Here is a 15,031-nt window from a genome sequence, read left to right as displayed (position 1 = left end):
TCATGCTTTATATTTACGAGGGCTAATTGACGAAGTTTGAGTAGTAAAATTAAAGAAAATAATTCCGATCATTAAATATTATTTTGTTTCAGCTAAAATATGTATTTTATTAAGTTTATATTTTATAAATAAATTTTATTAAAAATTTAATTTATATTTTTTTTTCATACAAAGAATACAAGAAATTTCAGATTATTTGAGTCTTTGTAGTTTGTACTTACTTGCTTAATGAGTACTCTGAGATCATTTTCCTCTCAAATTGATGAGTAATTTCTGCTAGCGCTGCAAAGGCTCCACTTTCTTGGCAACTTTCAATTGTCGGTGCTGATGAATGTTAATTATTATCGTAAGAAAGAATAATGAGTCCATGGCGCTCGCCCTGGCCGATCTTAGATGCGTACACTATTATTTTTTGTATTTTCCTATTTTTGGCAAAAAGTAATTTAAAGCTAAGCAGCACTTACAAAAAAAAAAAAAAAAAAACTGAAGTAAAACTTTCACAAATATTTTTACTTTCATTCTAACAGCAACAAAAGAGTAAAATGAACTGGAAGAGTAAATGAGCAGCAGCAGCAGCTGTTTGGGCTTGTTGCTTGGTGTCTCATTAAGTTGTTTGGCTGCTTCTGGCCAAGATCGTTGGCCCCATTATGCCTTAGCCGAGATCAGCACGAAGTCATCTACTACTATTTAATAAGTGCAACAGTTATGCTCGCCTAAACATGGAAAGCAATCGCAATCGCAATCGCTATCTCAAACGCAGATCTAATAGAAGTGCTCTACAAAAAGGGAAACGGAAGACCCAACCAGCAAGACACTAAGATTTATGTATGCCACATGCTAATCAACGTCAAGCGAGCACGGTGGGTGAAATTTGAGCGGATTGCATTGAAATGGGTGAAGGTGACGTCCACTGTAGAAGTCAGACACACGGCCAGCCAGACAGACAGAGAGTTAGCCAGCCTTTTGCTAGATGAGAAAGTTTTTCCAACTCTCTGTTCGTCCGATCTTAACGCTCACTTGGTTTTTGTGTTCTAATAATAACAGACCAACAACAATGGACTAAACAAAACCTTTCATACACACACAACCAAATAACTATGTATATGTATTTATATATTTGTATATGGTAGTATCTGATGATGATTAAAAATGCCTAATGGCTTTTCTATGCAAAATCCATTTGAGCACTTCCCCTTCCTTCGTAGCACTTCAATCAGAAAGTTATTGTTGCTCTAGCAGCGGGCATTAGTCATATGTTACTGGATATGCTATGTTCTTCTGATTAGGAAGCGTACATATAGTGTTAATTAGATTAAACGCATGAGTTTCTAGATCTAAGAGTGTAATCTGCTTGGTTGTTAGAATTAGAAAATATTCAAAATTATTTAAATAAAAATTTAAGTTTTTTAAATTTGCATTTTTCTTTCTTTAATTTGTTCTTTTTCTTAGAGAACGATCGCAATTAAATTTGTGAGTAATCTACAAAAATGTAATTATTTAATTAAGTATATCCATACTTAATATAATATTATCTTTACATATATCTTTCAAAACTTGTCTCATAAGTATTAAAATAATTTCTTCTTTTTACAATCTTTAAATGTCTCTATTGTCTCCTTTGCCCTAGGCTCAATATGTATTAAACTATTTTGTTTATAGATTGAATGATATATTATTTAAAAAGTAATATATTTATAATTGTCATTTAAATATATGTACGCCAATCTTTATTCTTCATTTTTATTGAGATATAAATGTATAACATAATTTAATCTAAAAAAAATCAATAGATTATTTATTGAAATTTTAAAATACAACTTTCACATATTAAATTCTAATATAATCTTCATATATGTTCCATGCTTCAAAGTGTATTTGGTCTTCGTCATTCAATTATTTCTATATTTTCCGGTTGTTGTCCACAACATCGGATGGAGATCTTAAGTCAATGTTGCTGAACATTTCTCCATATTGGGCAATCAAGAAACGACGTCATTGAAGTCGGAGTCGAAGTTGAAGTTTATGTTTTGTCGGTGGACTCAACGTTTATTGTTCTTATTGTTGTTGCTGTTGCAGTTGCTGTTTTATCTACCGGCTTCCGTTCGAGAACCCAGAAAAATAAAACTGAAAACTTTTGTTGACAATATTGTGTGCCACTTTCATGCAAATTGTTCGTTGACTGTTACCTCTGTCCGTTGTCGCTTGTTATTGTTGTTGCTGTTGTTGTTTTGTTTCCCACTCTTAACTTAATTTCGTAACGTATTGCTGTTGTTGTTGGTGTTGTCATAAAACGCAACGACGGCGACATCTACATATATTCTTGATGGTATCGTTAAAAAGTAAGCAACTCTGTTTCTTTAAGCCTAACTCTGCGATCATTATGTTAATGTTAATGATCATAATGATGATGATGATGATGATGATATATGATCGCTCCCAGCCAACTCATTGGAATTAAAATTATGCTAAATTATGGTAAGCATCAGTCGAAAGCAGAAATGAAAGAACTTTTTAAAAGTAAATATATAATATATTGCATGGTTTCTAAAAAAGTCTTTGAACTTTCATAATATAGACAAAACTAAAGTTATTTTTAGAATGTATTTAATTTTCTTAATGGTCTTAAAATTTTATTACTTAAGCTTAAAGAAAATTAAAAAATAGATGTTATTTGATTATGTGCCTATTTCATAGTATACAGCAAATTCTGTAAGATTTCGTAACTCAATTAGAACTCAATCTTTATTTATAATAAATTTTTAAATTAGTTTAAAAAAAAATTTTTATTTGTTAAGACAAAATAAATTCAATAAATTCAAAATGAATAAAAAAAGTAAAAAAAAAAAAATTAATTTTAAATTAAATCAAGCTTAAAAATAAAACACCACCTTATTGATTTTATTTCAAATTTTGCATAGTTCTCTTCATAATATGATCTTATATACACAGTAAAATAATAAAACAAGTAATTGATTTTATTTTAAAAATATAAATATATTTGCATAAATACTCGTATATTGGACATCATAAATATATAAAATAGTTTATACAAAAAACTTAGCTTAGGTTAAGTCTAAAATACTAAGCACTAATCCGCTGTCTATCAGAGTGTGTAAATACCTAGCAATCATATGGATTCGCACAGCTATGGAATAGTCTAGAGTAGAGCTAAGATTACAGTATTTTCTTTAAATTTCCATAAATTACGGTTCACTAAACGCAGCATCGAGCTGGAGGAGGAGCTTCGTGTGGGATGCTGCGGCAACGGCTGTTACAGCTGCTGATCCCCTAAGTACCGTTTGTTGAGCTTTCCAGCTGCCATGCTGAGCAGGAGGTGGCGGTGGAGTAAGAGAAAGAGGAGGAGGAGGAGCAGGCACTGGCCCAGCTATGCGCAGTCGTCTTCAGCTAAATGGGTTAGGCAGTGTTTGGCTACCTGGGGGCTTCAGCAAGACAAGTGGGCATAGTTAGAGCAGGGAAGAACGCGAGGTGGGCTCTACAAGGTGCACTGATATTGCTGCTGCAGAGCACGGGGCAGCGTCTTGTGCGGCAGATGGGCAACGGGGCAACCGAAGGAAGCCAAATGCGACTTGTTGCTGTTGCTGTTGCTGCTGCTGCTGCCGCTGCAGTTGTTGTTGCTGTTGTTGGGCAATCGCTGTCGCTGCAGCAGAACGAGGCAAATGCTGATGATTATCACAGATATGGAAACAGTTACCAGCACGCTGCCTAGATTGGCGCTTATATAACGCAGCGAGGCGGCATAGTCTACAGAGAGATAGAGAGCGTGAGAGAGAGAGAGAGAGAGAGAGAGAGCTAGTAGGTTGGCATACAATTCACAATTGTCAGAGCTGGCCATTTATGCATCTACTTACACTCATCATCATCAGCATCAGCATCAACATCATTTGCATCCGCCTTGGTCCGTTCCACAACCAGCTTGGCATACTTGCTGGCCAGCAGCTGCTCCTCGTCCGGCGACTTGGCCAAGTTGTTCAGCTCATTGAGACTGGCCAGGCTAAGAGCGCGTCCCTGCAATCGACTGGCAATTAACAAAGGTTGCTTTTGCTGCTGCTGCTGCGGTTGCTCTTGCTGCTCCTGTTGCTGCTCTGGCGGCTGTGTTTCTACCACCAAAGCCGGCTGCTCCTCAGACTCCGGCTCGGATTCTTTCAACACCAGCTCGCTTTTGTTCACGAATCGCATGTGACGCAGCTCGCGACCCAAACGCTCGTCATCCGGCTGAAAGGGATCGTTGGGCTCAATGGCAGCTGCCACGCCGTGCTTTCCAGGCACTGTAAAGCTGGCGCGCACCGTCTGCATGCCCGACTGGTAGCTGCAGACGACGACAAAGCTGTGGGTAGAACGAGGAGAGCAAATAATTAATAAAGCGATCAATCAACTGACAGCTAGACTAACTGATCGATCAACTATATATAGACTAGAGTCCAATCAAATATGAAATTGCTTTGAAGTTGAAGCAAGAAAATTCAGATTTGAAGATAAAGGCAGATAGACAAATGGATAACGGAAAAAACTACATGATCGAAGGAACAGGTCTATAACTGAAAATAAGGCAGACTGAAAGATGATAGATAACCGATTAATTGAAATTAATTGATTATAGAAAATTCTTATCTTCATCTACAAATAAAGCTAGATTTATAGATATATGTAGCTGGAAATTAATTTATTTAAATTACAAATTTATTTTTTATGCTTGAACTATTTTTGGAGTTTAAAGTTGAATCTGAATGCTTAGCCTAGGCCAGAGCATAGATTTCACCTGATAGAGCGGAAAGGCCAACAGTAAACCTTTTTATTAATGCTGATCTTTACTCTCTTCACTCTAAGATTGACCGCAAGGCTTGTTTCACTTTTTTCTAGTAGTAAATTAGTTTTACAAGAGGAAAATAGAGAACAAAATGTGAAAGTAAAATTTAGAAAAAATGATGATCATTTTTTTATAACATTAACAAGATAAAACAAGATAAATAATCTTCAAATATCTTATAAAATTGTTGTCTTAAATATAAATTTAAAAAAAAAATTATGTATATAGTATATAAATGAATTTTGCACTATAATTCGAATCATAAAAATGTTATTCTCTGCTCACCGCCGCGTGCTGTGTGTAAAGATGCCCAGATTCTCTTGGACCGTAATGAAGGTCTCCACGGTGTTTGTCTCCGGTTTCACCATGCTGCCGCATTGTTTGTGATCGATGCGCATCGTATACTTTTCGGCTGGATCGTTGGCATTGCCCTTGATGCCACAATCGCCGCCATCGACTACAATGCGACCGCCGAAGTAGGGACCCGTTTCCACCTCAATTTCGGAAGCATGCGCCAGGCACTGTGTGGCATGGGCCGAGACTGAAAGTGGTGCAGTTGGTTATGGTGGTTAGGTTGGTTCAGTTGGTTAAATGGGTTTGTGTGGTTAGCTTGATGCAATATAACTTACAGCCCTTGGTGGGTATAATGATGCTCTGGCCAGGTAGGTGAGTGGCAACGGCGCCCGCTCCCTCAATATCATTCTCGCCATGAAATTCGGAACGTGCGCTGCTGCTGCGCAGGCGTCGCGGCTGCACGGGACGTATATGAAAGCTATATCGCGTGGCCATGCGCAGATTATCAACGGCTGCTCGAAAGTGATGAACTTGAGCGCTGCGAAAGAGTTGAGGGGGCGTTAGTAAGCAGTCGGCTACAACCGACTGCGCAATACACTGTTCACGGTGTGAAAGGGACAGACTATAGTGTGGGAGTCTGATGTGGGGGAGTCATATATAGGACAAAACAAAAATATGTTTATATAGAGAATAATATGATCTAACTAATATGAATCGGAGAGGGAAAGGTATGGAGAAAGGCGTGTTGAGCTAAGAGTGTTTAGCAAAGGCTATATAGGCATGATCATTAAAAAGTCTAAGCAGAAGCTAAGAGAAACTCATAGGTAATTTTATTGACAAATTTCGGTGTTTTTAAGTTGTTGACATAATAAAAATATATAAAAGACTAAAAATTCCAATTGGATGCATAAGGAAGGGTATAAAGGAAATATCTTGCATTATTCTATAAAAGATCATTAAAAGCTCAGAGATCATTTTTAAATATTTTTCAATAACTATTTATTACTTATTCATGGCTCTTTTTAATTCACAATATCTCTAGCTTTCGTTTGCATATAGACAGACCTTCAAAGACAACAGAAAAATCTATAAATTCCATAAGTTATGCCTTTTGTATATATTTAAATTTATATGCAAATCTAGCCAAAAGTTTAATTTCTCTCTAGCTTTCTATTAGATAGATACACCCCTCTGCCGCATGGTGAACAGTGTATAATGAGCAGCGTAGAATTAAAGAAAAGTGAATAGGTTTTGTTGGCTGCACTTACTCCACAGATTCCTCGCTAGATGTGGGCAGCTCGGCGGCTGTGGCATTCACCAGCTTGACGCGACAGCGCTGCGGTCCATAGTTCTGCATTTCACAGTAGAAGATCTGAAAGGCTTTGGGTGGTTCGACAATGCCGCTCATATTTGTCACGCCATTCGCATTCACAATGCCACTCGGATTGGTAATTGTATTCGGATACGTATTCGTATTAGTATTAGTATTGGCATTCGTATGGGTATCTGTGTCATGGGCCGACGTCACGAACTCAACTTCCCAGGTCAGATTCACCGATTTGTAATTTGGTTCACCAGCCACGCCGCGTATCTCTGCAGGCCCAAATAGGTTTCAGAAAAATGGGGTTTACAAAACAAATACAAGCAGATACAATAACAAATGCTACTTATATAAAAATGGGGTTAGTCAACTGCGGCTGCAACAACAGATGCAACTGCCAACTGCAACTGCAACTGCAACTGAGGACTGCGGACTGCGAACAGCATTTGCTGCAGTTCATTGCGGGCCCAGCTCAAAGTCGCTTCTTGCATGCAAATCAGTTAAGAGCAAAAGGCTTTAAAGCAGCGAGCGGCAAGAGGCAGCCACGCTTTAGAACTTGTTTCAGAAAACAACAAGAAAACAAAATCGTCTACGACTCGGACTCGCTTTTGGTTTAGTTTTTGCTTTTTCTTTTACTTGCTTTTGGTGTGTGTTGTGGCCATTGCACCACTAAGTGGTGTAGCTGGCCATCAGATTTCGGTGTGGAGCGTGTTTTGTGGCACCGCAGGTGATGGAGGATTTAGCTGGAAGTGTGCCGGGAATTATCATGTCCAGCTAACTGATGGCAGTTCCGACCAACTGTGTGAGCCATTCCAAATCACATTCAGTGGCTTAAACGATGCGCCACACAAGGCAACGAAGAAGCGCAGCAGCAGCGGCAAATGAAGCGCAACAAATTACAAATACTGCAGCTAATTTTAAGACAAATCGACTTCGTTAACTAAGATGATAAAAAGTTGTGTTACAGCTCCAATGTAATCGCATAAAATGATTGATTGATGGTAGACAAGATTTTAGGGCTTTTGATATATTATCTGAGGAAAAGATCTCTCTAGTAAAAGCCGTAAAAAATTCACTAAATGAATACAAGCCTAAGTACAAATAAGTACAAAAAAAAGTTATGAGAAAAACAAGCCAAAAAATTATATAACAGAAATTTTTCAAAATTCTTTTGAACATTTTTTATAGTAAATTAGAAAACAAAAATTCGTAAAAAATATTACATTTTAAATTTGAAAATTATTTTATGATTTGAATGAATGATTTTGTATGCATAAGCCATATAAAGCAGCTATAAATAATAAAACTGTAAATTTTTATAATCATTTAACAATTTAAAGAATCTTACTAAAAATAAAACTGAAAATTTAATTTAAAATGTAATTAACTTTGACAATGAATCTACAGATTTTAGGCTCATGGCATGAAGTTTAAGTAGCTAACGTTTATCTTGTCTTATTATAAAATAATATAGTCTGTTTTTCATTAAATAATAAATTACACTTTTGTACCGAAACAATATTAAAAATAAAATGGCCCATATAAATAAATGAATAAAATAAAAATGAAATAAGATTCTTGAATTTATCTACTTTCCATCCCATATCAAAATTTCCTTATGTGACAGATATGCAAATTTATAATACATTTCAAATAATTTGCCTATCTTCAATGTCTGCTGTGAAGCCCGCTGAATGAAATGTTTGCACTCAAACTGTCAAATGCTATTTGCCATTTAAGATATCTAAATAGTATATTGGACTAATGAAAGAAAAGAGTAAAAACTAGAAATATTCGTGTTCAAATGTCCATTAAACAGGTAAACTGAGCGGTCAATCAAACTATTCGCCGTCAGAGATAACAACTGTCTTGGCCACGGCAAATAACTAGTTAAAGCAAACACTCATCACATTACTCCATTAATTGAAACCACGCCCCGTTTTTAGAAATTGCCAGCCCGCCTCTGACTATGACACATTTGAGGCATATCTTTCATCTGCAGCCTGAAATGTGCGTTTTCCCCGATTTCCAATTGCCAGAACCTTGCATAATGCGCAATTAGAAATGCAATTTTCTAAGCTAAGCAGCTGAAATGTTGCTGTTGCATGTTTGTTTGTTGCCGCTGTCGCTGTGGCTGCTGCTGTTGCTGTTGCTTGTGGATTTTCCCATGTTGAAATCATTGACACCAATTTCAGATTCGCCAAGCCGCCTCCGTGCTGCCGATGCTGCTGCTGTTGCTGTAGCATTCGACATTTAGGCGAATTTCACACAAAGAGAAGAAAAAAGTGCGCAGCATCTGCTGCAGGCGACATGGAAAAGTGAAAATTCAAGCATTGACACCATTCTGCAGAGAACTGCCAATAGAACAGCCAGGCGACATCTTCATTATTTTCTACTCCCATCAAGTTTGGCCAAAAACAGATTAGAAACTGTTGACAAACTGGCCGAGTGCTGTCAGTTGCAGTTCCAGTTGCAGCATCAGCAAATAAAACGCTTGATAAATGTTTTTTTTTTTTTTTTTTGCTCGATCAGCGCTTTTCACTCACTCACTCAGCGTGGCATGCCACATGACGCGGCACTTGTTAAGTGTTATGTAATGCTGACTTTTCGGCTAATGATCGGCTTATTTGGGGCCTATACCCTGGCATTCTAGCCAGCTCTAATGACACTTTTGCTCTCGCTAGCTTATCATTAAAAATGTTGCCGCAATTTCCGTTGGCTTATTTTCTCCCATATATTTATTTATATTTCTTTTTTTTTTTTTTTGCTTTTGCGGCGGTTCTGGGGCGGGTCGCGGCCTCTTTTGCTGGCTTGGACAGGAAATAGTTGTGCATGGCTTTGATTGGTATAAAATAGCTTAAATTAGCGCTGGCCGCAAGTTTGTTGCCTAAGTCTTTTGTTTTCAGCTTTCAGTTTTGCTGCTGCCGCTAAAGCGTGAAACAATTTCGCTGCCAAGGGCAGCCCTTTTTTGTTGCAATTGTTTGGGCTGTTGCAAACAAGCTGCTGTTGCAAGAAATGCACACGTTGCCAGTTCACAAATCGTGACCACATGCAATTAGGCAGCAACTCTCTGCGCCGACCACAAATGCCAGACAACATTGCAGGGAGCGAGTGTGTTTTGAGTGGGGGGGACATCTCCCCATTTTTTCGCTTTTTATATAGGACTTACCATATTTGCTGTCTGCATTGTTGTTGCTGCTGCTGCTGCTGTCTGTGGATGTTTTCAATTTTGTTGTGGCTGCTGTTCTTGCCTGTTGGGCCTCTGTCAACGGCTCGTTGAGACTATTGTTGTTGCTGCCGCTGCTACTGCTGCCATTGGCTGTTATTCGGGCGCGTCGTGCAGCCTTTGCTGCAGCAGCGTTTGGCATTGCCGGCAGCAATAGCAGCAACAGCAGCAACATGCTACAGCTGCTGCTGCCGCTGCTGCATGCCATTGATTTGTTTGACATTATTTTCGCTTGATTTATGAAATGTATGTCTGTTGCATCCAAAGTGTGCCAATGGCAGTTCTTCTAATTTGTATCACCTGTATATTTGAGTTGAGTTTTTATTTTATTTTTATTTATTCATTCACTTCACAAATTGCACATTACACATTAAATTATTAATTGAATTAATTTAATAAATACTTTAGAAGTATTGTTTTGCACACGTTTCTTTTTATTTTTAATTGGTTAGGTAATTTCAAATAATAACGTATATTACACGAATGCGCTACGCTTATATCGACAACCGCACGCCTTCGCTGGCGTCGCACAACTGACTCACAGCTCGGCTGCAATCGAACCTTGAACGAATCGCTGCCACGAACAGCTGTTGCGAGTGAGCCAACGCAATGCCAAGGCCGCGCCGCGCGTCCAATGAGCGAGCTTTCAAAAGCTCTCACTCAGTCGCTCTCTCTCTCTTTAGCTATTGTTTTGGTCATATGCTGGCCATATGCTTTCGGTTTTCGGTTCTTGTCGCTGTCGACGTCGGCGTGGGCATCACCGTCAGCAACTGCAGAAATGTTAACCAGGCAGCGGGGCTTATCAGCAGCTGCTTATCGTACGGGAAAACTCGTTGTTTTATTTATTTTACACGAACTAAATTAAAAAATCCATATTAGAGTCTAAAATGAAAAGCTTTCTATATAATTAAGACAAAGTACAATAATTTCTGATAAACTCTGAGTAGCCAGACATATTTAGCTTTCCCTTTTCATTTCGTTGTTTGTTAGCTCGAACCTATTGTTTCTTTTCCCAGCGCTACATTTTGTTGTTAGCACAGCTTTGATTAATGCTTAATCAGCAATATTATTGTTATTAGTTTTGTGTAGTGAAAAACATTTAGCTGCTGCTCTTGCTTTTTAGCATTATTCATGAGCATTTCGGATTCATTTTTTCCGCTTGTATACTAAATTAAACAAATACCGAAAGAAATCAATTAAAATTGTCGAATACACAATTTCACTTTAATAGTAACAATAATGAAGCGCATAAAAATGGGTAGAGCCATATTGTTGCCTTTCAATAATGCTATATGATTTGATTATTGATTTTTCATTATATAATAATTTTTGATGCATTTCTTTTTCCAAAACTAATTTGGAAGCTTTTAAAGTTGGCAATCACAATTATAGATAAGTTTTTTCATAGCTACTTAGCTTACAAATTGTACTTAAAATAAACATGAATATTTGATAAGCTTGCATTAAAAATTGATTCGTTTTTTATTGATTCCATGCATGAATGAAGATGTTTGACTAATTGAAAAGCTATAAACCATAACAAAAAAAAAAAAAAACTTTTATTCAGATGATAATTAACGCAAATTGAATGGGAAAATATGTCTTTAATGTGGTATTGATTTAATTTATAGGTTAAATAGAGCTTGAACATGAAATACTAAAATCATTACTATGTAATTTGTTCAAAAAAGCTAAAATTAAAAAAAAAATTTAACTACAATTTACTAGTAAAATAATTTTTTTTAAAATAATTTAATTAGTTAAAAATATACCTTTAAAAATTGAAAAAAAGTATGTAATATTGTATTACATAATTTATATTAAAATTATAATTAAGTATATATATATATAATAATAATAATAATAATAAAATATAATATTATTAATAATAAAATAATAGACTATTACGAATTGTATATTACATTAAACAAATCAATATATAAATAAAAAATCTTACTACACCAGCAAATACTTTTATATAGTCTACAATCGAATACCCTGTATAAACATACAATTTGCGTCCGTTTATTCAATCACTTATCAGCGATCGCTACTCTTATGCAGGTTTATTTGATTTTCCTCGGCATGTTAATAATTTCCATATTAATCAGACTCTTTTCTTTCCTACGCAGAACTTGTTAATTTACTAACACGCAATGTAATTTCCTGTTTCATAATAAATTATGCCAACTATTTACATGATAATAAGGCCTTACCTACCACTTATTCATGCTATAAACCCAATTTTTCGGCATTATATTTTTGGGTTTGCAGGGGAATGTCAAGGGCATAATTATATGGCTGTGGGGTAACGGCTCACCTGTGCTGTGGCATATGACGTTAGAAACTCCTAAGAGCCACGCTAAAGGACACTGACCACCGTACAAGTTAAGTCAGACGCTGTCCGGGCTCATAATAGCATAGCAAATCCCCTGGCAGACAAGTGCCGGGGCGCTGCAAACACACCGACGCACGCACAGCTGCCCCTTTAATTTCACTAATTAAAAATTTAATAAGGCTTTCAACTAAAAATAAACACATTGCGAGGGCCGGGCCATACAATTGGAGCACCTGTTGGCGTCTCAAAACTCTTTGGCAAGTTTCCCATGAGGCTATAGGGCACACAAAGGACAGCCGCACAGCTGAAAGGCAAACAATGCGCAAATTGAAATGTGTTTGCCAAATCACTTGCCACGCCCCACAGTCCACAGCCCACTCCCCATCGACCACCGACCACCGACCATCGCCCTGCAAGACAATGTGCGGCGCTGAAAGGTTGCAAACGAGCGGAACCGCAGCGTGTTTTTACTATGTGCCTAAAAGTAGGCAACGATATTTTGCTTTTTCTTGTAGCCAAGCAGCAAGTTCTTGTCATGTGTGTGTGTGTAAGCTGGCGTGTGTGGCTGACTGCGTGTATGTGTGGGCTGCGCATGTGAGGCGTATAATTGAGTAGTCGTCGCCAAGTATCCTGATTTGCATAGCAGTCGCATGTCATTAGCAGTCAGACCCAGCTGGTCCAAATTGACATGGCTTCCACGTGTCCAACATGCGTCGCGTATACGCAATGTGGCATAAACCAAAACTTCCGCAAAGCCCAAGAGCCCAACAGCCAGCTGCCACGCCCAACACGCCTCCAGGCACCAACACTAGCACTGGCAAAGGCACAGGCACAGGCAACGGCTGTCGATTGTTTGACTTTCGGGTTGCCAGCCAGGATTACATGTCTCGAGCACATCAAACAAGTTTACTTACCAATGACCTCGTTAATGACATACACACACACTATTAGGGAAACTGCTTGAAGTAAGGCAATTTGTGTGTGTGTAAGCTACGCGTGTGTGTGTGAGTGTACGCCTGCATGTTGTTGAGTTTACTTTGTAATTTGCGCTTATCAGATTTATTTTGATTCTTGATTTTCTAGCTGCTAACCAAAACACAAAGTAAAAAAAAAAAAAGTTCGAGTTACAAAAGTGTCGACTGCTCGTATACACTATAAATTTAAAAAAAAATTTTATTTAAAGGCTATTAAAATATATATTTTTATGAACTCACTTGACCTAGATTTTATTGAACTGGAACTTTATAATTTATATAAGACATTTTAGCAATCTTTTTGTTTTTAATTTGTATATGTTGCTAAATAGAGTTAATTTTCGATAGAAATTAAATGTTTAATAATATAAAAAAAATAAAAATAAACAAGGAAAAGTTATATAAATATTTGTAGAGCATTTTCTATGGCATTTTGTATTTATTATAATGCTAAAAAAATTGTGAAAATTGTGATTTACTCTTTTATTTTTTCTGCGATTTGATAAGCATATTTTGTTTTAACAGATAATTGATATGGACTCGACAATATGTAAACATATTTTTAAAATAGCACCCAGTTTTGGATCAAATTACAGCTATTTTCGTATCTAGTTGCGGAAACGAGGTCGTCATCCAATGCTCCTAGCAATTGACGTCAATTGAAAGTAAGTGTACTAAATAAATTATATATTATTATTATTATATTGTCTATATTATTTTACGCGTAAATACCATTTTACTTTCCTAATGCTTAAGCTAAACTCTGCTTAATTAATAATAAAAAAAATATTCTTTCTTCATCGTAAATTCAATAAAAACTCTATATGCTCAATCAATAACTGACAATCTACTCAATCAAGCTTTGAGCTTGATATACTAGTTCGTATATACATAAATATTTCACATGCTGTCACAGCGCACAGATAGGAATAGGGAAAACAATCAAATGCTCAAATAGCACGGAACCCTATGAGCAAATGCTGACGTCGTTCCCGATGTCCTTTGGCCATGGTCTTTGGTCCTGTCACAGTGGCTGGCACAATTAAAATAATTACCTAGCCGTTGGCGCTATAAAAATCGCTAATTCCCTTTAATAAACGACTGGCGATAATTATCATTGACATCACTTTGAGCACTCAAAGGGAAGATATACATATGTGTGTACAATACATACATGCATAGTACAGAAGGCGCCGCTCATCGGATAGGGGGCGAGGCATACTTACTGTTTCACATTCATTAGGGTATATGACAACTGAGCGAGAGAAGAAGAATAAGAAGACACATGTGTTTATGGCATTCGATACTGTATTTGTATTTAGTTCATCATCAACATCGTCATCATCATCATTGCGATCATTATCGTAGTCATTCATCATATAACGATTAACACATGCTCTATAATTACATAAACTAATTTTAATTAACTATTAATTAATTGGTCGAGCGCTGGCAACGTTTACTTTTGCTATATATAGTATATATCTATATATATTTATAAATATATATATATCTATATTAGTATCTTTATAATTTCATATTTGTAGTTTCTTTTACGTTTAAGGAAATTTCTTCTGGTTTTCATTCACCTCATAGTGTTTAATAAAAACAGCCTAAGGCCTTAAATTAAATTTAAATAATACTTGTGTGTGTCTGGGTGAGTGTGTGTAGCTGTGTTTGTGTATATGTGTTTGCGTGTGTGTTCTTGTATTTGTTGTAAACCATATATATATTTTAACTATAATATAGAGTATTTGTGTTTGTGGAATAACCGCAAATTAAATATACATATCAAAGGAATTTTGCTAATATGAATCTAACAGTGCTTTAACTAGATTAAAGTTTTTAGTTGGTTGGTTTTTAATTTCATATTATTTTGTGGAATAGCTCAATAAATTATAGAAAATAAATATCAATTTATAGAAAATATACATTTAAAAAATAAAGGATTAAATATAATCAATGAACAATTTAACGCAAATAAATTAAAGCAAATCTGTTCCAAATTAAATTTCAGAGAAATCCTAAAATAATTAAACTTTAATTTTTTTAA

General features: G+C 36.4%; 1 protein-coding gene across 1 annotated transcript; it reads right to left on the bottom strand.

The window, feature by feature from the left end:
• Positions 1-2,979: 2,979 nt before the first annotated feature.
• LOC6577558 lies at positions 2,980-10,195 on the bottom strand. The gene is made up of 6 exons (XM_032728567.2): positions 9,610-10,195; positions 6,388-6,712; positions 5,455-5,657; positions 5,111-5,366; positions 3,870-4,345; positions 2,980-3,762 (listed from the first exon to the last, which is right to left on the bottom strand). The coding sequence occupies exons 1-6, from the start codon at positions 9,887-9,889 to the stop codon at positions 3,494-3,496; spliced, it is 1,809 nt and encodes a 602-aa protein (XP_032584458.1). The 5' UTR covers positions 9,890-10,195; the 3' UTR covers positions 2,980-3,493.
• Positions 10,196-15,031: the final 4,836 nt, after the last annotated feature.

Source organism: Drosophila mojavensis, unplaced genomic scaffold (genome assembly GCF_018153725.1).
Source record: "Drosophila mojavensis isolate 15081-1352.22 unplaced genomic scaffold, ASM1815372v1 contig_36, whole genome shotgun sequence".
NCBI classification, from domain to species: domain Eukaryota; kingdom Metazoa; phylum Arthropoda; class Insecta; order Diptera; family Drosophilidae; genus Drosophila; species Drosophila mojavensis.
The sequence above is the reverse complement of the archived record's forward strand: the minus strand, read 5'-3'. Positions and strand labels throughout refer to the sequence as shown.

What these genes read in the sequence shown, in the direction of transcription:
- LOC6577558 (XM_032728567.2), bottom strand. Translation starts at nt 9,889, where the DNA reads ATGTCAAACAAATCAATGGCATGCAGCAGCGGCAGCAGCAGCTGTAGC. An exon ending in TCTAGCGAGGAATCTGTGGA is followed by an intron (nt 5,658 to 6,387) that starts GTAAGTGCAGCC and finishes ACTCTTTCGCAG; the next exon opens with CGCTCAAGTTCATCACTTTC. An exon ending in TTTACACACAGCACGCGGCG is followed by an intron (nt 4,346 to 5,110) that starts GTGAGCAGAGAA and finishes TTCTACCCACAG; the next exon opens with CTTTGTCGTCGTCTGCAGCT.